Below are 22,768 nucleotides of genomic sequence, written 5' to 3'. Positions count from 1 at the left end.
CAAAAAGAAGAAATTATTAGGATTCCAAAATTACAACTATAACCACAAAAAAAGGGAAAGAAACCCACATACTTTATATGTTTCCTTGTTGGAGTGTTCAAATAATATGGAAATTGCATTAAACTTTTTATCCCACCTACCTGAAACCAAGCTGATTCACCAAAGAGAGCCTTTGACCAAACAGGTTTGAAGAATCGGGCAATGATTACACCTATGCTAACAGTAGTCATCCATGCCACAAACATTAAGGCACCTACCAGTAAGAAAATACAATGGATGTTATCACAAACTAATTAAGCTGTTTTTAAATGACCAAGCCCAATGCTAGGAAATATAAACAAGTAAAATACATTCAACTGACATAAGCATAACCTAAAAACACCCTGTATATCACAGCTTTTACCACCACCACTATTACGTCTAACAGCTAACACTTTCAAAGCTCCTACTGTGTGCCAAGCGCTGTCTCTAAGTATTTTATATGTATTAATCTAATTGATCTTTACAGCAATCCTATAAAATGGTTACAGTCATTCTTCCAGTTTTGCTGGAGGGGAAACTAAGGCATAGAGAAGTTTAGTAACTCGCCCAAGGTTACAAAGTCCGAATTCGAACCCAATATGGCTTGAGCAACTATGCTCTTAACCATTGTACTAATGAAGCCTGCCGTTCTCAGAATCGTCTCACATCTCACTCCAAAAAACAATAAAAAAACAAATAAGTACATTATTTCTGAATCCAATTACTTTCAAAATGGAGCTACTAGTAAACAAACTAGCAGCAATAAAGTTATTTTCAAGTTTAACTGTGATAACATTTATTGAAACTACTAGAATGGATAATACTAAATAAAGAAAATATACCAAATAAGGAAAGTTGCCAAAAATACTAATATTTTAAATTGTATTGTATACACGACATTATTCCTCTACTTTTAAATCCCACCTCTTCAACAATAAGCTGGGCTAAATTTCAAATGGAATCAACTTCATCTGTAGAACCAAAGCGGGTTAGAGCCTTCTTTTTAGGCTACAGCTCTTCCAACTTGGTTTCTTTCATTATTTTAAGTACAGTATATGATAGTATGTATAGCACTGACTACTTGGTATACCCACAAATACTTATACATTGATTATACAGTTCTTCAACAACAAACTGTACCTTTGAAGCCCAACTACTGATAAACAATGAAAATCACAGACTAGTCTTTTATTAGTGTTTGTTTAAATAAATGGCATAATTAAGGTCTCATAAAAGTTAAATTAATTAACCCAGTGGTAGTAAAAGTTAAATTAATTAACCCAGTGATAGTCAAGCCTGGCTACAGTAAGAAACAATAAGGGCACTTTTTAAAACTATAGATATCTTAAAAGCTCACCTGGTGATTTTAACGTACAGCCATGGTTAAAAACCAGTGAATAATCTCTAGTCTCCATTTTTAATAAAAATCAACAATCATTATCATAAATACTGCTACCTGCACGTGTTAATGTTTCAACATAGAAGATTTATGAACATTTGTTAGATTATGTTCACCACCATTTCTCCAGCCAGCACTGAGTCATCAGGTAAGGTTATTCCACAAAGTAGTAATACTACTTCACATGTAACTTACCATGAGCCTTCAGGAGGAGTAAAGAACGGGACCCTCCTATGTTCTTTGGATAGTCTGTCACATCATGCTTTTCATACGTAATCAAAGGTTGCTGGGAATGCTTATAAATTCGACCTGAGTTTTTTAAAAAAATGAAAAGAAAAATGATGAAGAATTACTTCCTCATGAGAGAATGAATGGAAGACAATGGCATGGCATGGAAACAAAATTTCTTAAGGTAATAAAAAATTAACAAATATCAACAGAGGTGCTGTTCACTTGTAAAAGCAACATAAATATCTATGCAGAGGCATGTGAACTTCTTGGAAAAAATTAAATAATTTAGCAAACCAAGAAATGAATCAAAATGAAGACTAGAAATGGAGACGTTATGGTTACAAAAAATGGTAGTGTGCGAGATAAGTTAAACAACGTCAAGTCAAAATAATTACTGTTAATATGATCACAAATCATTAAAAATGTCAAATATAATTCTTGAAAGAGAATACATGTGAAAAAAAATCTAGAATCCTAGATTAAACTAACAGAAATTGGCCTTGGGTGAAGGGGGTGGGTAAAAGACAAACAGAAACATTTTGATGCTGTATAATTTGGCATATGGTCAATTCGGACTGGGTTTGACTAAGAAACCAAAGAATAGTGATGTAAACAAATTGAGAATGTATTATTATATTATTATTTTTACATACAAATTTAAATCTGTAAATACGTAGAATTATTCTAATTAGTCTGTATTACGTGAGTATGTGTATGTGTTCATTCTGGAAATCTACCCTACAGACATAGTCACTTTTACCCAAAGATATATGTACAAGAATGTTGACAGAAGCTTTTTGTGTGATGACAAAGAAAGAAATTCAAACAAGCTAAATATCCATCATTTGGATATGTAAACAAATTATGGAACACATTATTATTAGAATACATGTCAAAAGGAATAAAAATAACTGAGAAATTTGGGATAACAGATACGAGTACATATGAATCTTTATCCCAAACAAAAATAAGTATTAGATCACAGACTACATTTCAAATTTCCAAAAAGAAATAATTTTTCTGAATGCAAGTTATATTTTCTAACCAAAATGCAACAAAATTAAAAATTAACAACAAAAAGCTAGAAAAAAATGGGTCTAAGTAACCCTTGGGTTAAATAGGAAATCAAAACTAAAATGAGTCTTAAAAATGAATAACAATAAAGACACTTCACATCAAACTCATGTGATGCAATCAAGGTTCTATTCAGAAGTTTTTATCATCTTAAAAGCATTTCCTTAAAAAATATATATGTAAAGCACTGAAGTAATCATTTAATTCAAGATGCATTTAAACCAACAAAATATAACTTAGGAAACCAGAAAGGAAGACTGATTAAAAATAAAACTAGAAATTAACAAACTAGTAAGTCTAAAAACCAGAAAAAACAAGCCTGTAAAAAGCCAATGAGATCGACTGAGTTTTGGGCAAGTCTAAGTACAAGATGAAAAATTATATCACAAACAATATTAGACATGAAAAGGGTGACACAGCTGCTGATACAGAAGATATTCTTTAAAAGTATACATAAATGCTATATACAATTTTAAGTCCATTAAAAATATTTCAAAATCTAAATGAAATAAATAAATTTCTGGGAAAATCTAGAATGACAAAAGATCAAAGAAGTAGCAGTAACTCTGGAGAGTAATAACAATAGAAGAATTTTTTTTAATTAGTCAAATATTTCCATCCCTAAAGGCTCAGACTATGTGGTTATGCAGTTGAGTTCTATCATACCATTTTTTTTATTTTAACTTAAAGTTTTTATTTATTTAAACTCTCCTAGAGTTTATTCTATAACATTAGCGTAACACTGAAGCCATAACTAGGCAGGCACAATACACACACCAAACACACAATCCCACACCATAGATCAAAATCATTTATGAATATAAATGCAAAAAGCTTAAATATTAGTGAATCAAATCAACTGTGTATTAAATAAAATCTGACCAAGCAAGGTTTATTCCAGGTAAGTGAGAATTGTTCACCATTAAAAAATCTATGAAAGTAATGATAAAATACCTTCTCAATATCTTCCTGAAAGACATTAGATGAAATCCAGCACACATTCATCACATGGACTGTTTGTGAAGTTAGGAATAAAAGAACATATCCTAAACATGATAAAATAATATCCACCAGAAAAATACAGCAAACATGACACAGCACTGAATAAAAGGAGCATTCGCATCAAAATCAGGAACAAGACAAGAATGTTTGCCATATCAGCACTACTGTTCCGCATTTTTCTAGGAGAAGTAAACAATACTACAAGACAAGGAAGAAAATAAGGGCTATTAACCCTGTTATTATTTGCACAAGATATGATGTTTATCTAGAAAATCCAAGATAATTAACTGGAAAACTAGGTCATTATATTCAAGGTAAACATTCAAAAATCAATAAATTACCTATACACCATCAAGTTTAGAAAACTTAAGAAAAATAATCCCATTCACAATTTTGTTTTAGAAATCTATAAAATACCAATGAACAAAGTAATAAAAAATATGTAAGCTCTATATGAAGATATGAAGAAAATCCCAGGATCTGAATAAATGGAATACCCTAATTTATTCCTGGATAGGAAGACTCATGATTGCAAAGATGTCAGTTATGCTCCAAATTAATCTAAAATTTCATTGCAATTCCAATCACAACTCCAATAGGATTTTTAATGAAATTTGATAAATTATGTCTGAAGTTAATCTAGAAGAACAGATATACAACTAAAAGGCAAGAATTCAGGAAAAAGAACACTGGGACAAGAACCATGTTCTATCAAAATTCACAACCCATGATAATGCTATAGTAATTTCAACCAACGCAGGCAAATTGATCAATAAAAGTATAAACTAGAAGTTGTTTAATGTACTGATAGTAAATGATAAAGAGGCTTTTTTTAGTATATGATAAAGAGCCTTTTGAAGTAGTGGAGATAAAATGAACTATTCAAAGAATGGTGTTAGGACACCTGGTTATTCAATTGGCAAATATTATATATGGCTTGTTATAACAAAAAAGATCAGAAATAAAGCAGAAAATGAGAAGAGTTTCATATAACAAATATCTAGAGAAGAGAGTGTGAAGAAGAGACACTATCAGCAGCTATAAAAATACCAAAAAGGATAGAGAAAACTATTGAAAATGACAGGAAAGGCACCGAATAATCAAAAAAAATACTGCATTAGTAGAGTGGTAGTGATGAAAGAAAAACCAAGACTACATTCCCAACAGCCTGAGTCAATTTGGAAGAAAATGTTATTAAACTTTGATTCACTTACAGAGCATGGACTAAGCATGAACTTAACTTTCATCAAAGCAGAAGTCCATTATAATTCTGGAATTCAATTGTACGGCTCCATTATAATTTTAAAGTTCTCTCCAAGGAAAGTTGAGTGTTTAGTATTACATGACCTATGGTATTCCTAAATTGTTAAAATAACAGGTCATATAATAATAGGGTCTCTACTTTGTCAATTATTTAAATTGGTAGATTTCCTAATTGTGAATTACTTATTCACCCAAATGAGTTCTATATTTCTGTGCAAACACTCAGCACTTCACATGACTGCTTATTTCACTGTAGGACAATGTCAGCATCCTGGGGGAAAAACAGCAGTTAGAAATAAGGTTTTAGTGAACACACAATGGGATTTATAGATGATGTAATACAGAATTGTACACCTGAAATCTATGTAACTTTGCTAACAATTGTCAACCCAATAAACTTTAATTAGAAAAAAGAAATAAGGTTTTAAACAGATTTTACTGAAATTGGGTACATTTTACATTTATATGGGTTACAGAAATCATATGCTTCCAATGAAAAGTGGTTTCAACCTCAAAACGTTTCAGTGCGTTTAAGCAGAATGCAACTTATAAATGGTCCACATATATATATAACATAATATATAACAGAAGAAGCAATGATTTATGCAGTTATTGTACTTTGCTCCCCAATCCAAAAAAGCTGGAAAGTAAATTTCCTGAAACAGTAATGTCGAGGTTTTTTAAGGTTTGGTTTGATTTTGCTTTGCACTCCACCAGTTTTAAAAAATGAGTCTGTTCCCTGATATATATTTTATTAAAAAACATATTCATGTACTATGGTTGTAATCCATTATGAACATTGTAAAATATATTAAAATAGAAATTTTTAACAAGATAAAACAAATCAAAATACAAAGTTCTAGCAGTGTTCTAGCTCTATACTCTGGACTGCCCTACAATATGTACATCTTAGTTGGGAGAACCCTGTCCTAGAGCAGCAAGTTATCAAACCACAGTATAATTACCTGGGGTTCTTGTTACAAATGCAGACTCCAAGTACAAACAACAGAGATTCAGTGGGTCTGAGATGCAGGTCAGGCATCAGCATTTTGACAGTCACTCCAGGTGGTTCTGAAACAGGCTGTTTGAGCCCCACACTTTGAGAAACACCACAAAAGACAAGGTAGAGAGATTCTCTCTGCATACCATGCCATCAGCACAGCAATTCCAGCAGGATAGAGAAATTAAAAATGCTCTATTCTTCATATGTATTATCCATGAACTAGGTTTTACTGAAGGAATGTTAGAATTATTACTTAAAACCTTTCTATCAGAAAGTGTTCCAATTTCTACAATGCCGACCTAAGAAGAAATTTGGGGCATTGCCATACAACACACACACACAATTTATTATACAACAGAATTCATCCATTTAAATGAAATTGCTTTGCTTTTAAAGTATACATTTTTTAAAGTATAACATTTTTTAAAGTATAAATGCAAACTGCTACATCCCCTGGCAATTCAAGAAATCAATCTGAGTCAGTATCATTTATGGAGCACCTATAATACATGCTGGGCACCAAAGGAAGAAGTTTGGTATGGTATTAATAGAAAGGGCACACCGTTTGTAATTGGAACAGACCTGTTATTTCCTGACTTTGCTACTTGTTTGACTTTGAACAAGTTATTTAGCCTTTCTAGGGTCAGGCTTCCTTATCTCTAAAATGGGCAATATAAAATCTATTTATAAAGACTCTGTGAAAAATGAGATACATGTAATGTATAATGCTAAGTAATAATAACAATAACATAATTATTTGCACTTTAGTGGTATCTGTTTAAAAACACAAACACTTGATCTTTTCCTCATTAAAAATTCACTTCCTATGTTTTCCATGTTCCAAATACTTAGGCTCTGGGGTCAAAGAGTTTGGGTTCAAATTCCAACTCTACCATTTACTTCTCTGGGCAAATTTCTTAACCTCTCTAAGTTTCCTCCCAGATAAAATAAGGATAATAATAGTACATATCCAGTGTCATTTTTATGAAGATAAAAATGAAAGACCTAATTATGGTACTTAGTAACTGGCACTCATTAAGTACTAAGTAATATTTATTCATTATTATCACTTAACTAAGAAATGATTTTTTCAAGCAACACTTGCTGCTGCTGGTACAAGTAATAATACATAATTTGGCTAAGACAACTACACATATCACCTACAATTAAATCTATGAATGTGCCTAAATTTTCACTAAGTCGATATTTTATCCTGCTTCATTCAAAACCTTTTGATACTACCTTCATCTAGTTTCCAGAGAAACAAAGCTAGGTCAATCAAGATCAATCTGTCAGGCACAAAATGGAAATGGGTTTTGATAACTCTTTACCCATACGTGTATATCTTAAAAAGGAGCAATTAGGGCCGGCCCGGTGGCTCAGGCAGTTAGAGCTCCATGCTCCTAACTCCGAAGGCTGCCGGTTTGATTCCCACATGGGTCAGTGGGCTCTCAATCACAAGGTTGCCAGTTTAATTCCTCTACTCCCGCAAGGGATGGTGGGCAGAGCCCCCTGCAATTAAGATTGAACACGGCACCTTGAGCTGACCTGCCGCTGAGCTCCCGGATGGCTCAGTTGGTTGAAGAGCTTCCTCTCAACCACAAGGTTGCCGGTTCATCTCCCACAAGGAATGGTGGGCTGTGCCCCCTGTAACTAGAAACGGCAACTGGACCTGGAGCTGAGCTGCGCCCTCCACAACTAAGACTGAAAGGACAACAACTTGAAGCTGAACAGCACCCTCCACAACTAAGATTGAAAGGACAACAACTTGACTTGGAAAAAAGGCCTGGAAGTACCCCACACTGTTCCCCAATAAAGTTCTGTTCCCCTTCCCCAATAAAATCTTTAAAAAAAAAAGGAGCAATTACAATAGTCTCTCCAAATAAAGAGGGGAAACAGGAAGGAGAGGAAAAAAACTTGAAAAGATAGTTTTTATCAATATACAGTACTTACCATCATCAGCTGCACCATCTGCTAGAAATATGTAATAGCTTGTGTTTAGATCAAATCTATTCTTAACCCCAGGAAGGGTAATGTTTCTTCTGAAAGAACACTGCATAACACCATCCTCCAACCTCCAAGCCATATCCTCAAGAGCGTCCTACAAACACATACAATCGGTCTTCTCAGCACGTTCCAAAGATGTGATCAAAATCCTGACCTGTTCAGTTTCCTTTTTCTAAGATCCCGTGTGCATGTTTCGTCTGCAGTCATTGTTTTTCCACTTCCTCTTTGAAAAGAGTACGAAGAAACATTTTCTCCCAGTTTATTTGTCTTTATTCCACTTGGCAAAAATATTATTTTTACTCTGAGTCAAAACCCCACAATTCCTCTACCCAGGTTAGAAACTTTGGCAGATGTACTAACTCTGTCTGGCCACTAACACAATCAAAAACACTGAAAATACAATTAGCAATTAAAACCTTAGAGGCCAAAAGGCAACATGCAACTGGGGAAAAGTCCCATCCCACTTATGGGAGTCAACCCCATAGGAAAGCTGTGCAGAGAACATGACATGTCATTAGGTGACAGCTACTGCTCGTTTGCTTGTCAACCGCCCTGTGAAAAAGGCACCTCTTTACCAGAAATAGGCCATCTTTGGCACAGAGGCCAACAACGGGCACTTATGACAACTGCCCAAGGCACTAAACCAGTCTCTACCATATGTGCTGCTCTTCCTCACTAGGTAAGTGAAATTCTTTGTCACCCAGCTCCCAAAAAGTGGTGTAGGGATTATGAAATACAAGTTGGTAGTTACAAAATAGTCAAGGGAATGAAAAGTACAGCATAGAGAATATAGTCAGTAGTGTTGCAACAAGAATGTATGGTGCAAGGTGGGTACTGGACTAATCGGGATCACTGCATAAATTATATAAATTTTATAAATTATAAAACATCTGAAACTAATATAAAATAATACTGAATGTTAACTGTAACTGAAAAAAATTAATAATTTAAAAAATTCTTTGTATCACTAACATAAGTCTGTTCTTAAAAATCTGTCTGTAGCTTTTGAAAAGGGGCCAATGCTTTGACCATCTTAAAAAACCATAAAATATTTTTGTGAGATGCAACAACTCATCTTTTCAAGCGAGAAACTTGTCTTGTGCTTTCTAAAGTACAGACAAGAGGAATTGTTAGTCAAAGGATAGAAGGTTGCAGGTATGTAGGATGAATACGTCTAGAGATCTAATGTACAGCATGATGACGATAGTTAATACAGTATTGTATACTGGAAATTTGCTGAGTATATTTCTCATATGTTCTTATCACACACAAAAAAGGTAACTATGTGAGGAAATGAATATATTAATTAGCTTGATGATAGTAATGTATGTGCACATCAAAACATCATACTGCACACCTTAAATATATATAAATATATATATAATTTTACCAAATACATATAGTAAAAAAAATAAAGGACAGACGTTTTTCCCAGCGTCTTATAAGAGGAACTGTGTTGTCAGGCTCCTGCTCAGGCCTGCTGCTAACTGCAGACGGGAGGCTATCTTACAGCACGGCCATGCCACTGTCAGCCACACAGCCAGAGCTGGACAGGCCAGGGAGAGGTCAGAGGTTCCCCGAATTCTCACACCTACCCTGGAGTCCATCACAGGGTGACTTCGCCCCGTCAAGTGGGAAGGTTGTATGTTCACAGTCTGACCTTCATGAATACACACATAAGCATCATCATCACCCTGAAAAACAATTGAAAATGAGAAGTTCACAGGAGTTTCAATATTTTATTTTTTTTAAGTCCCTAATGAAATCACATAGGACTTGATGCTTTTAAAACATAATTTGGCCGGCTAAGTGGCTCAGGCGGTTGGAGCTCTGTGCTCCTAACTCCAAAGGCTGCCGGTTCGATTCCCACATGAGCCAGTGGGCTCTCAACCACAAGGTTGTCAGTTCAATTCCTTGAGTCCCACAAGGGATGGTGGGCAGTGCCCCCTGCAACTAAGATTGAACACAGCACCTTGAGCTGAGCTGCCGCTGAGCTCCCAGGTGGCTCATTTGGTTGAAGCGCAGGCTCTCAACCACAAGGTTGCCGGTTCGACTCCCGCAAGGGATCGTGAGCTGTGCCCCCTACAACTAGCAACTGCAACTGGACCTGGAGCTGAGCTGCGCCCTCCACAACTAAGACTGAAAGGACAACAACTTGAAGCTGAACGGCACCCTCCACAACTAAGATTGAAAGGACAACTTGACTTGGAAAAAAGGCCTGGAAGTGCACCACACTGTTCCCCAATAAAGTTCTGTTCCCCTTCCCCAATAAAAAAATCTTAAAAAGAAAACAAAAAAACATAATTTACTGACAATCTTAAGTGATACTATGAATTTTAGAGAATTGGCTATCCAGTTTATTAATAAAAATAATTGTTATAATATGAAAGCAATATAATTTCAGTTTGAAAAAAGAAAAAATCGGAATATAAGATGATTACATGCCCAAAAACCCATCATCAATTGAACACCACTATTAATGCTTTCATATATGTTCATCCAAATCTATTTGTATTTATACTTATTTTTTTCTCCCCAAATGGGAAAATATAGTTCTGTTACCTTTTTTCACTTATCATGAACATTGTTCTGGATATTTATTTGTAAATAAGTATGTATGTCATAAATTTTCATGACTGTGAAGGCACTACATTACATTGGATTTTAAGGGTTTAACTTTTGAGATGGAAGACACTGTAACCAAATATTGCTAATGTACACACTCTATAAATTTATTATTACATACTGAGACCAAACTGAGCTCGAGACATTCTTTGCCAATCTAATTCTTATTCATTCTTTAGTCTCTACTATTCCTTAACTCTAAAAACTTAGATCTTATTGTGACTATCAGAGGACAGACTTCATCTTCAAAGTACATGGTACCATTTTAGGTGTGATACAAATGAATAATCTGGATTGTAAATTGTTGTGCATAATTTTGGTTGTTTTGCCTATCATAAATCATTCTCTACAAACTAACAAGGTCTTTTATGTGCTTTGTTACTAACCTCCTTAAACAAGATTCAAGACTAACCAGTTATAATAAATTTCTATTCTAATATGTTTTAAATTTATTTTTTAAAGTTCCACTTTTAAGAACTCTGAAGTACATAACCTTAGCAAAACAATTATTCACTGTTACACATCTTATATTTAACTCCAAATCAGCCTAATTCAAGATAAGAAATTTGGAGTCGTTATGATTTAAACCAGAAATCGACAAACCATGGCATAGACACCAAATTCAGCTTGACGCCTGTTTTTGTACAAGCCACAGGCTGAGAATGGTGTTTACATATCTACGTGTTTCTTTATTAAGAGAAGAGTATTTTCTTATGACAAGTAAAAATATATGAAATCCAAATTTCAGTGTCCATAAATACAGTTTTATGCACAGAGCCACACCTATTTATTTATGGATTGTCTGTAGCTGCTTTAGCACTATGACAAAAACTGAGTGGTTGTAACAAAGACCATATGGCACACAAATTTTAAAGTAGTTACTATCTGGACATTTACAGAAAAAGTTTGCTGATCTCTGATTTAAACAATATGTGTTTTCTAGAATAGCTATTAATATCCTCAATCAGCCATAATAATTCTTTTATATACTCCTAAGTCAATCTATACACAAAAATACACACAGAAAGAGAAAGATGGATAAAGTGGGAAATGCAGGTGAAAGGCTTATTGGTGTTTCTTGTGGTATTCTTTGAAATTTCATGCAAGTTTAAAACTTTCAAAACAAAAAGTTAGGGGTGGGTAGGAGGAAGAAGGACCTGAGAGGTGAATAAAAGGGAGGAATCTAAGTCACAACCAAAATTTTCCTGAACACCAGAAAAAACTGTGGCAGTAATCAATGAGATACTCTGTAAGTTGCCTGGGACAGTATCTGAAAAGAAGCAAGAAATCAATAGTGGTTCCTGCTTTTTTATTATTGTTCCTGATCACTAAGAAATGGGGAACACAGAGGACATTAGGGGGTAAGATAAGTTCATTTTATAGATGATGGTTTGTGTTGTCCAGGAACACTCACTCTTCTAGACAAGACCAGCCAGAAGCTGGACATCCCAATCTGGAGTACAAGAGAGTTTAGGACTGGGAACATTCCATAACTTGAGTGTTGGAAAATTATTTACTGAACAAGAGGATACTGGGTAGAGGAAGGAAGAGAACAGAAGCTAATATAGTGTATGTACTTGATATATTTTATATCATTTAACAAAATATCTGAGATGGAAAAGATGTACTATAGTCTTTGAAATTCAGTTAAAATTCAGACATTAGCAAGTCATTGTTAGCAAAAAGATGAGAAATTATATGTTTCATCAATTTTAATGATGAAGTCTGATATCAAAACAATTGCTATTTAAGCTATGAGCCAAATTGAAAAAAGATAATCTAGGTTATTTAATCAGTATTTATAACATATCTTCAGTATTTAAATTTATATTACATACTGAAAAGAAATAGCATGTCATAAAAATATCCTAAAAATTTAAAAATAACCAAAAATAGAAATAGGCACTTTAAAAATATCTTTTAAGGATAATTTATTTCCCCCAATTTAAGCTAACAGATATAGTTTATTTTAATCTTTCAACAGAATTGCTCTGTAAATCAACTGCACCTGCATAATTAAGACTTTTTTAGAAACATTTTTGATGAATACTATACTAGAAACCTAAGTAAGATAAATACACCTTGAATTAGAGATAAATGCTTTATGGCATCTATGCCTACAATGTAGAACACAAATAACTGGTCTACTTGTAGGCTCCTCATCACCACACTCAAAACAATAGTATCTTTTCCTCTTGTTGACAAGTCTTTACATGACCAGAAAAAGGAATTGTGCTAGCATACTACTGCATGAAGTTTGGCTAAAAAGAGACTGGAATGTCTTCTTTTTAAGTGACTAGAACACATAGCTAAATGAATACTACTATACCTTAAGAGATGAACCTTAATGAAACTACACACTTGTTCCAACAAGGCTACCATTGTTAATCCTTGTTGGACTCATCTTCGGAACTTTCCCATAGCCAGTTCCAACACATTCACACAACAACAAGCACTACCATCATCTTTTCTTATTGCTTTACAGTCATCACATTTTATTTTCAACCCAGCCTCATTACCTACCTATGCACCCAACTTGGTTAACTTTTGGCAGAACTGAGAATACCCAAAACAATATGCTACAGGTCTGTCATGCAGTGTCTCAGCTCCTGCTCCCCGCACAACAACGCAGGATATGGTGAGGCCAAAAAGGAACACCCACGGAGCCATAGATGGGGGAGTCATACCACTATAGTCTCGCTGATGGCTGGGTTGGAGACGCAGGAAGCAGGAGCCACACGATCCGCAACCTGCTGTCCGCTTCTTTGACAACCACCCTCACTTGCTAACTGCAATCCGTCGTGCTAACTGAAATCCATGCTTGCCAGCTTAGCCTCAGCAGCTATATCAGTGGCTAATGACTAACTGGTAACAGCTGATGGCCAACTAGTCACAGCTGATGGCTATCTACCACCCAAGCCAGCACCTTTCAATGTGAAGCCAAGAGCCTGGAAACTGCTCTCCTGGCTCTGTCCCAAGGTCTGATGGTAATTACAAAAGGGAAATGGGGAGCATGATTTGAACAATCGCAACATCAGTTGAACAAGTATGAAATTTCCCAACTTTAAAAGAAAAAGAATTATAATTTCTTATACGGTATTTTTAAAGTATATGGCATAGTTTATATCTCATGGGTTTAAGTATATCATTTATTTAATGAAAGAGGGTTAACAAGTGCATTCTAGAACAATATAGTAAAATATGTAGGTCATATGCATATATTGCAATGTCATCACCCACCAAAAGAATCATACCTGGCTTCCTGCAATACTTGCAACCAGAGTACAAGGACCAACGTGATCCGAGTGCACTTTTAGGGGAAATATTAGTTTTTCTATCACAGAATCTCAGAGTTCTTTTTCTTTTTTTGAAATGTGACCCCCAAAAGAAGTGATGTTAAGTTTAAACCTGACAAGAAGAAAACTCTCAAGAAAAGGCTGCTTGCCTATGCTCGTGTGGAGGGTAAGAGGCTTTCTCCATTTGTGGTCATCCCCACCCTCCACAGCCAACTCTGCGTGGACAGGACTGACACAGGTCCCGGCCACAATACCTTCATCCTCAGCCGGGGGAAATCAGTATGTTATGCAGCACTCTGCTCTTCCACACCACAGCACAAGACTGCCACCTACAGAATCATGTCATCCATTCAGCACTACCCAGGGAGAGCGAGGATCAGCTTAAAACAAGCCTTCTGCAGATCAGAGAAAGGTGCCTACTAGTAAAGAATACATTTGTGACTGGACACTCCAGGTTTAATTTCCTGTTTGGGAAAGGCACCTATGACTACCAAAATGGGGGCAACAAGAGTAGTAACCCATGCTTTCCTTGTTGGCCTCTTGAGAAAATAACTTAGGGGTTGGAAAGCATCACAAACAACATGAGACTTTATGCAGAGCAATTTTTTTTAAAACTGCACTTCCTGCTTTATTACAGAAAGAAGACAGAGATAGACAGCAAGATAAAGTGGCAAATCTACTGGAAATAAAACGATTTTCCTAACTTTCCTTAGGACTGTCTATTCTTAGAGGTATGTAATTGCCCAACTGTTAAAAACATGAAACACTCAAAGCTGTTTAATTTAGAATCTGTTCTGTTACTCTGCCCTTCTCTTCCCATTCCCCCCTTTAATTTGATTCTGGAACAAACAGCTAAACTGCCATTGATTAGAGCTCACTCCAGAGATTCTCCTTTCATTACCACTTATATAAATGAGAAGTACAAACCATCCATCGGTCATGAGAAAACGCAAAGGATAAATAGCCTTTACTGGGACCACTCATTTCAACCATCACTGATTGGTCATCTCGAGTGAAGGACAGGAAGACACAGGCACGCTCCTTCTCTGGGTCACAGTTCAAAGGACTCCGAACACAGAACTTCTTGTTCCCACAATCTGAAGCACTGAACTAGAAAAATGACAGGGGGAGAAAAGTCTCAATTATCAAACAAGCAGTTCATTTCCAATGACAGAAGAGCCACTACCGTGAAGGACAGGTTTTAACGAGAATAACTTTTCATAATGAGGATTCAAATAAGGGAAGAAAAAACATGTCACAAATTAGAAATGATGAGAGCAGTAGTTAGGTTGTGAACTTTTAAACTTCATTAATTTTAATTAAAATTTGGAAAGCACATTAGTTGAACTATAATTGTGCCCAAGTATTAAAGTCTCTTTAGTACACAAAATATTTCACATTAATTATGTTCTGGAGCAAAGTTTCCGGTAAATTTTGAGAAACTTTTTAGGGCATATTTAAGTCCGCATTATCATTCTTGCCTGTTATTCTGTAGTTTTCAGAGATAGAAATTTGAAAAGCAAACAAACAAACTTTTAGCAAGATTTTATATTTATATCCTGGACTCCTTCTAGAATTCAGTTGAAATTTGATATTAAAGTAATATAAGAAAGGGTTACTCCAATATATTCCACCACTCCAAATAATAGTAACAACAATTTAGTGGGGAGAAACAAGAAAAATATATAATGACTTAATTTAGGACTTTTTGGTATGCCAAATAAAAGGAAGAGTATCCAAAAATGTCAGCTCTACAATTTGACAAAGCAAATGAGCAGGCATCCTGTTAGAATGGTCCGTGACATTATATTTCAGAACAGAACTAAACATTACTTTACATACCTAGATGTAATAGAAACTGTATAGAAAAAAACTCTCATTTCTTCTTCTATTCTAGTTCAGGTCACCAAATGTATGGGGGTTCCCTCACACTAAGCTATTCTGCAATTCTCTGTGGACCCCAACTGGGTGTCCTTTAACTCAATTCCATTTCAACAGTATCTACCTGAAGTTAGTGTCAGATCCCACAAGTTAAGGGCTCAGTCCCACGAAACTGCACCCACTTCTGATGCCAATCACAAGTCCCAAGTTATCATTTGTACTTCTGACTGATCAGCCATAAATTGGATATTCCTACAATACCCTCCTTGGGTTTGATAATATACTAGAATGACTCACAGCACTGAGGAGAACAGTTTACTTACTAAATTACCAGTTTATTATGAAAGGATACAACTGCGGAACAGCCAGATGCGTGGGGTGCATGGGGAAAAGGTGCATGGGGTAAGGTATGTGGAGCTTCCATAACTTCTCTCAGACACCATTCTCCTCGCACCTCTATGGGTTCAGTGACCCAGCTCTCTGACCCCAATACTTTTGGGATTTTTATGGAGTCTTCATCGTGTAGGCATGATGGATTTTCAACTCAATTTTCATTACCTCTTCCCTCTCTGGAGAATGAGGTGTGGAACTGAAAGTTCTCAACTTCTAATCATAGACTGCTCTTTCTGGTGACCAGCCCCATCCAGGAATCCACCAAGAATCACCTCATCATAATAAAATATGTTCATAACCCAAGAAATTTTGAGGGATTTAGGAGCTCTGTGTCAGACACTGCTATCAATCAGAAAATTAAAAGCTTTTAGGAGCTCTGTATCAGGAACTAGGGCCAAAGGCCAAATATTAGCAGGAACTGGGATACACACACACACACACACACACACACACACACACACACACACAAGAGGTCTGACAATTAAGTTCTGGAACTTGTTGCATCGATGTTGCTAACTTTTTCTAATATCAGAGAGGTTATTCATTATGAATTTGTAACAACTGAACAAACACTTAACCAAGTTTACTATCTGAAAGTGCTGAAAAGGCTGCGTGAAAAAGTTAGATGAAAATAACCTGAACTTGTCGCCAACAATTTATGGCTCTTGCATCACGACAATGCACCAGCTCACACAGCACTGTCTGTGAGGGAGTTTTAGCCAGTAAACAAATAACTGTATTGGAACACCCTCCCTACTCACCTGATCTGGCCCCCAGTGACTTCCTTCTTTACCCGAGATAAAGGAGATATTGAAAGGAAGACATTTTGATAACATTCAGGACATGAAGGGTAATAACGACGACAGCTCTGATGGCCATTCCAGAAAAAGAGTTCCAAAATTGCTTTGAAGGGTGGACTAGGCACTGGCATTGGTGCATAGCTTCCCAAGGGGAGTACTTCGAAGGTGACCATAGTGATATTCAGCAATGAGGTATGTAACACTCTGTCTAGGATGAGTTCGTGAACTTAATTGTCGGACCTCATATTTCACATTATTTCACAGGAACATAAAGAGAAAGCATAGTAGAGTGGAGAACAAGCCACTGGGAACTAGGACACTTGAGTTTTGGTCTCTGCTCTCCCCTTGACTCCATCACATCTGCTAAAGAACTTAATTCTCCCAGGATCCCATTACCTTCAATTCTACAACAGGGACTGAACAAAATCGACCTGAGGTCTCTTCTAGCTCTACAAACACTATAATCCTATGACTCTGAATGCACCTCTCTACAATTAACGATTAGAAATTTGGCATAGGGATACAATAAATGCTCCAACAATAGCTAACAAAGCCTTTTATGAGAAAAAGATGGAAAAATAACAATCTTGTCAACAGATTCCTACTGGGGAGCTCAAATTCACACTGACTCTTTACTCCCCTAAAGCAACTTTTAAATAAATAAACACTAAGACTAAGTAAACTACGAACTAGTGCACATAATAGATCTAAATGTATGGGCAAACAAAAGTACATTTATAATAACGTAATCAAATATAATTGCAAAATGTAGAAGAAAAGGAAAACAAAATGAGACATTACACAGAACTACAATTGTTTTACTTGGTCTTCTCTAAGAGAACAAAGTATAAAAAAGATAAGGGAAGGAAAAGAAAAAAGGAACTAATATTTATTGAATATCTTTTAAGTGCAAGGCAGTTATAAACCTTATATTCATTATACTACTTAATTCTCATAGTGATAAGAGTTAGATATTATTCTCATTTTATAGTTGAAGAAACTGGGACTTTGAGAATTAAATAATTTGTCCAAAGTCACACAGAAAGGAGACAAGTCAGAATTCAGGTGCAAGTTTATTCTTTCAGCTGTAATAATTTGCTTTAATATATTTTTCATTACATTCACTTCTGAATTAATAAGTCAAATTTATCAGAACTGCCTTCAGTAAAACCTTTCTAATGTTTCTAATATGCATTACCCTTTCAAAGATATATTTTCTTAATCATAATTCTTCGAATCAGAGGGCCTACATGAATTTTACCTGACGAGCTTGCAAGAGTTTCTTCTGTCTTCCAGCACATCGAAATTCTCAATACTCACTGGCCTTAATGAAATAAGATCTAAAAGTATACTACCATTTCAGGATTCTGTTCCAAATCTTGTCTAAATTTAGCTTAAGCTCCCTCTCCGTGTTTTATATTTGGTGATGGAAAAAAAAGAGAGAGACAGAGACAGAGAGAGAAGTAAGGGGCAGTGGGACACAGAAGGAGGGAGGGAGTTAGTTGCTGCTGCTCCATCAGATTTATTTTCAAATGGAAACATATCCACTGCTGGTATAGACTACGTTTCAATGTCATAACCACGCCTTGAACATGCAGGGTCTTGCACTCCCTCCATTCTAAGGTTTAAGTCATACTGTTGCAACAATGACTTCCTTCAGATTTCCTGCAGGAAACCAAAAACTTGCTACCCCAACTCCATGCAGCTGCTTCTCCACACACTGCACCAAGCATAGAACCACAATTTCCAAGGAAGCTATTATTTTACATTGCATTTAGTAAAACCATAAATATGTTACTTACTGATTTGGTTAAATGGGAGACTGGAGGTAACGTTGACAAAGGTGCCACTGTACCTTCAGGTGTTGTAAAAGGAAGTGCATTTGGTTGCGAAATTACAGGACCAGGAATCTTCACCCAGTAGGTTTTATACTTCTCAACAACCGTGACTCTGAAATGAAATACAGAACACTGATTGTGGCCCATGAAAACTTTAGAGGGGAAAGAAAAAAATGAAGTAGGGACACGACTTAATAGTGCCTACCAGTGCTAGTTATGTCTGAGGCAAATCTCTAATGACTCTCTTCTGCACCATCATTAAATGAACTTTTATTGCACTCGTACATATGCCCTAATTCTCTCGCACTCTCTCTCTTCCCTTTTTTTCTTACTTGTTTTTGGGCATATTCATAATGCCAGACCTAGAGACTAAACCGCACTGATTTCTATTCTCTGACATATAAAGAATATACTACTACTACTTGCTTCATAGTGCTCTGTTCAAAGGGCATAAGTCATCAAATTTCCAGACTAAAACAGGAGCAAATCTTTAAAAGCATTAGCCCAAAAACCCTATAAGTTCAAGTATTAATTGTGACTCTTATTAGTATGATGGTAACGCAATACTTCATTCACTCAACAAATGTCTATTAAATGCCTATCAGTGTCAGGTCCTGTGTTCCATACTGGGTATACACTGGTGAAGAAACCAACAAAACAAGCAAAACAACTGTTTAATATCACTAAGGTGGTGTTATTACTAGACCAAACCTCTTCTATACAGGTGAATGTCCAATAGGTTTTAAAAATTATACAGATCATTATTGTTTAAATTACACTAGTTACAAGGTTGTTAACTCTTCTTTCTACTCACAGAAACTGTACGTGATTCGGGGCACTGTTTGGAGCATTCCAGTAGACTTTAAGTTCTGTTTTTTTGTGTGGATTTGTGTGGCTCACAGCTGATCCCTGAAATAAAATGGAAAAAAACTATCATTCAGTCACTCACTAGCTTGTCATGGCTGGAACTATCACTTAGCAAAGTAATTTATTATTGCATGACCTTGACATTCTGGTGAAGACTATTTTATTTAGAACAGGGATTCACATACTCAATAAATGCATGTTGACTGATTGACACTGATTGAAAACTGATTAGCAGTTGACTCTGATTAGCAGTTGACTCTGTGAATAAATTAGAGTCAGCAGAAATTTAAGAACTAAAGAGAGTTATGAATATTGGGTGTGTTAATGCTATATAGACCTGCATGTTGTTTCACTTATACTATAAATGTATATCCCTTCCATCATATCCCTTCTACTAATAGATGCAAATAATACACAGAGGATTCATCAAAAGAAATTCCTGCCCCCAAATATGTTGCGTTGTATTTTAGTAATTCCTTTCTCTTGAACAATCTTATTTCCCACTTTCATTCATCAGGCAAATTCCTACTCATTCTTTGTGGCCAAGCTTTAGGATCATCTCCTCCAAAAAGCTCTCTCTGAATTCCCCTCAACCTGTGTGTGCACCCCTGCTATACTTCCCACCTCATCCTGTGTGTGCTTCTAATCCAAGTCATCACATTGTTCCATTCATGTGTCTATCTTATATCCATATACCCTATCTATGTGCCATATGTCACATGTCCACATGTTTTACTTATGTGTAAGGCTATGAGCTGTTCCAGTCTTGTTAACTACACAAGATAGTTCCTGGTATAGTAAATGTTTATTAAATGAATGAATGAATGAATGACAAAAATTAGACTTTGTCCCATTCTAGAACTCTATCTTCAATATTTACACCCTTCAGAAATCAATGATAAAAAAGTCAATATTATATAAAATATCAAATACTAGAAACTCTTTAAGCTACTGTCCTACCTTTATAAGATGCTGATGTGTAAAAATATATAATTGCGAGTAGTAAAATTAGGGGGAAAGTTGGACTGCTGCAAATCTATTTAGATGTCTGCAGTATATGTCTATCTTGCAAACACCACCCTATAGTGAAAAGACCCATGGAAACTGACAGAAATCTGTTTCAAACTAAACACAAACCTGTATATCTTCACAGGTCAGAACCTGTGACATTTGACTGTCGATCAATGTGAAGGAGCCAATAGGAGGGCCACTCAGAACCTCAGCATCACGTGCTTCTAAGAGAAAGCCTTTAAATTCTGGACCAGACAAAGTAACTGAGAAACAGACAAAAAGATAATTTAAGAGATTTAGCAACATCCCAAAAGGAAACTGTTCAGAAGAGGCACAATCAGAGTTATGTAGAATCGGGTGTTCATACACAAAACTTTCGCAGGAGAGAAAACAGTAGAAATCATCCTAAAAACAAAGTTCTAAACTATGTTCCATAGGACATCCACTCTGTGAGATGTTAATAGCCATTCCACAGCAGACAAAAAGGTAGGCAATGGTCAGGGGGTGATCCACGGGGGCAAATTAGTTTGGAAAATACTGGATAAAGTAATTATTTCTTTACTGCAAATTTTATTGTGCACTACGAAACTCTAAGAAATATATGTAACAAATTGCTTGTATTTTCCATGTACTCTTTTTGTTAGATAGTACCTATCAATATTTTCCATTTCTAGAGTTGCAGAAAATAAAATTTGTATAACAAAATACTTTTATAGATACACCTTTGTCAGCCTACATTTTGTCAAGAGAATGGGGGAAACATAAAATTACACTTTATCAAGAAAAATAAGGGTTGGGGCATTTGGATGGCTCAGTTGGTTAAAGTGCGAACTCTCAACAACAAGGTTGCCGGTTCAATTCCCGCATGGATAGTGGGTTGCAGCCCGGCAACTAAGATTGAAAACGGCAACTGGACTTGGAGATGAGCTGCGCCCTCCACAACTAGACTGAAGGACAATGACTTGAATTGGAACTGATGGGCCCTAGAAAAACACTGTTCCTCAATAAAAAAAAAAAAAAGAAGAAGAAAAAAGAAAAGAGTTTATCATATCTTAAACCAGATAAAATAAATTTTATTTTCCTTTTCTATTGAGTTAATAGTACTGCTAATGAAGATACATTAAATAATGATAAAAACATGTTTTAAAACCTGTTCTGAATGGTAGATATATTATTTAAGTAATATAGCCATCTGCAGTTAACACAAAAATGTGAAAATGATGGCATCTTACCATAATAGGTGAAGAGAATTGACTGAAATTGTATAACTCCAATAGTAATAAAAATTCAACTTACAGTAAAAGAATAAAAATCACAATGTCAATAGTTAGGCCCAGTACAGTACCTTTGATCTGATCTCCTGATGTGAATGTCATCTGGCTCACTGAAATATTGTGAATAGGATCAATGCATGGGGTATGACCATGTTCGGGAACCATTCCACGGCACGACTTTGCTACTTTTCCATTGGGATAATTAGCTACAGAGCTGAGGTGCAACAGAAGTATGAAGGCACCAACGGTAACCCCAGGAACTGCCATCTCAAAAAGAAGATTAAAAGTACATTATTTTCAGATGTAACTAATAAAATATAAAAGCTTTCATACCACAGGACAGTAATTTTAGAGAGTAATTCTAGAGAATTACTTGCTTTCAGTAATCAGCTAACCATATTCTCCGAAATATGTAATTTTAAAAATGTGGTATGTGAAGTCTGACCTGGATTTGAATCTCAGCTCTACCAATTACTAATTGTGAGACTTTAATCAAATCTACTTAAGCCTCCACTTCCTTACTTGAAAAATGAGGAAACTAAGACCTTCCTTTCAGAGTTGTTTTAATAAAATTAAGATACAGCTGAAAATCTGATAAGGAAGATAATAAACATTAGCTTTCATTATTATGGTTAGGGAATAATAATCTAATCCAATTAAAACAAAAGGTTTTATTCCACTTCATCCTAGAAAGCTTAGAAAACAAGTAAGAGATGTTTCTTCTGGATTTAAATATCTCCTGAATAAGTCTCTGAAACAAATTCTCCCTACTTCCATTAAACT

The 22,768-nt window shown here is 35.6% G+C and overlaps 1 protein-coding gene across 2 annotated transcripts in view; it reads right to left on the bottom strand.

Moving 5' to 3' along the window:
- The window catches only part of FRRS1 (ferric chelate reductase 1), a 41,349-nt gene that overhangs the window by 10,597 nt on the left and 7,984 nt on the right, over window positions 1–22,768 (bottom strand). For both annotated transcript variants that reach the window (XM_081025138.1, XM_081025139.1), the window contains exons 2-10: window positions 22,057–22,252; window positions 20,838–20,974; window positions 19,648–19,742; window positions 18,798–18,945; window positions 14,849–15,031; window positions 9,596–9,694; window positions 7,947–8,094; window positions 1,616–1,729; window positions 141–253 (exon numbers count right to left, since the gene is read on the bottom strand). In XM_081025138.1, the coding sequence (XP_080881264.1) occupies window positions 141–253; window positions 1,616–1,729; window positions 7,947–8,094; window positions 9,596–9,694; window positions 14,849–15,031; window positions 18,798–18,945; window positions 19,648–19,742; window positions 20,838–20,974; window positions 22,057–22,252 (1,233 nt within the window). The remainder of the gene's footprint in view (window positions 1–140; window positions 254–1,615; window positions 1,730–7,946; window positions 8,095–9,595; window positions 9,695–14,848; window positions 15,032–18,797; window positions 18,946–19,647; window positions 19,743–20,837; window positions 20,975–22,056; window positions 22,253–22,768) is intronic.

The sequence above is a fragment of the Rhinolophus hipposideros genome (assembly GCF_964194185.1).
Source record: "Rhinolophus hipposideros genome assembly, chromosome: 19".
NCBI classification, from domain to species: domain Eukaryota; kingdom Metazoa; phylum Chordata; class Mammalia; order Chiroptera; family Rhinolophidae; genus Rhinolophus; species Rhinolophus hipposideros.
Note: the sequence above shows the minus strand (reverse complement) of the source record. Positions and strands in the feature narration are given on the sequence as shown.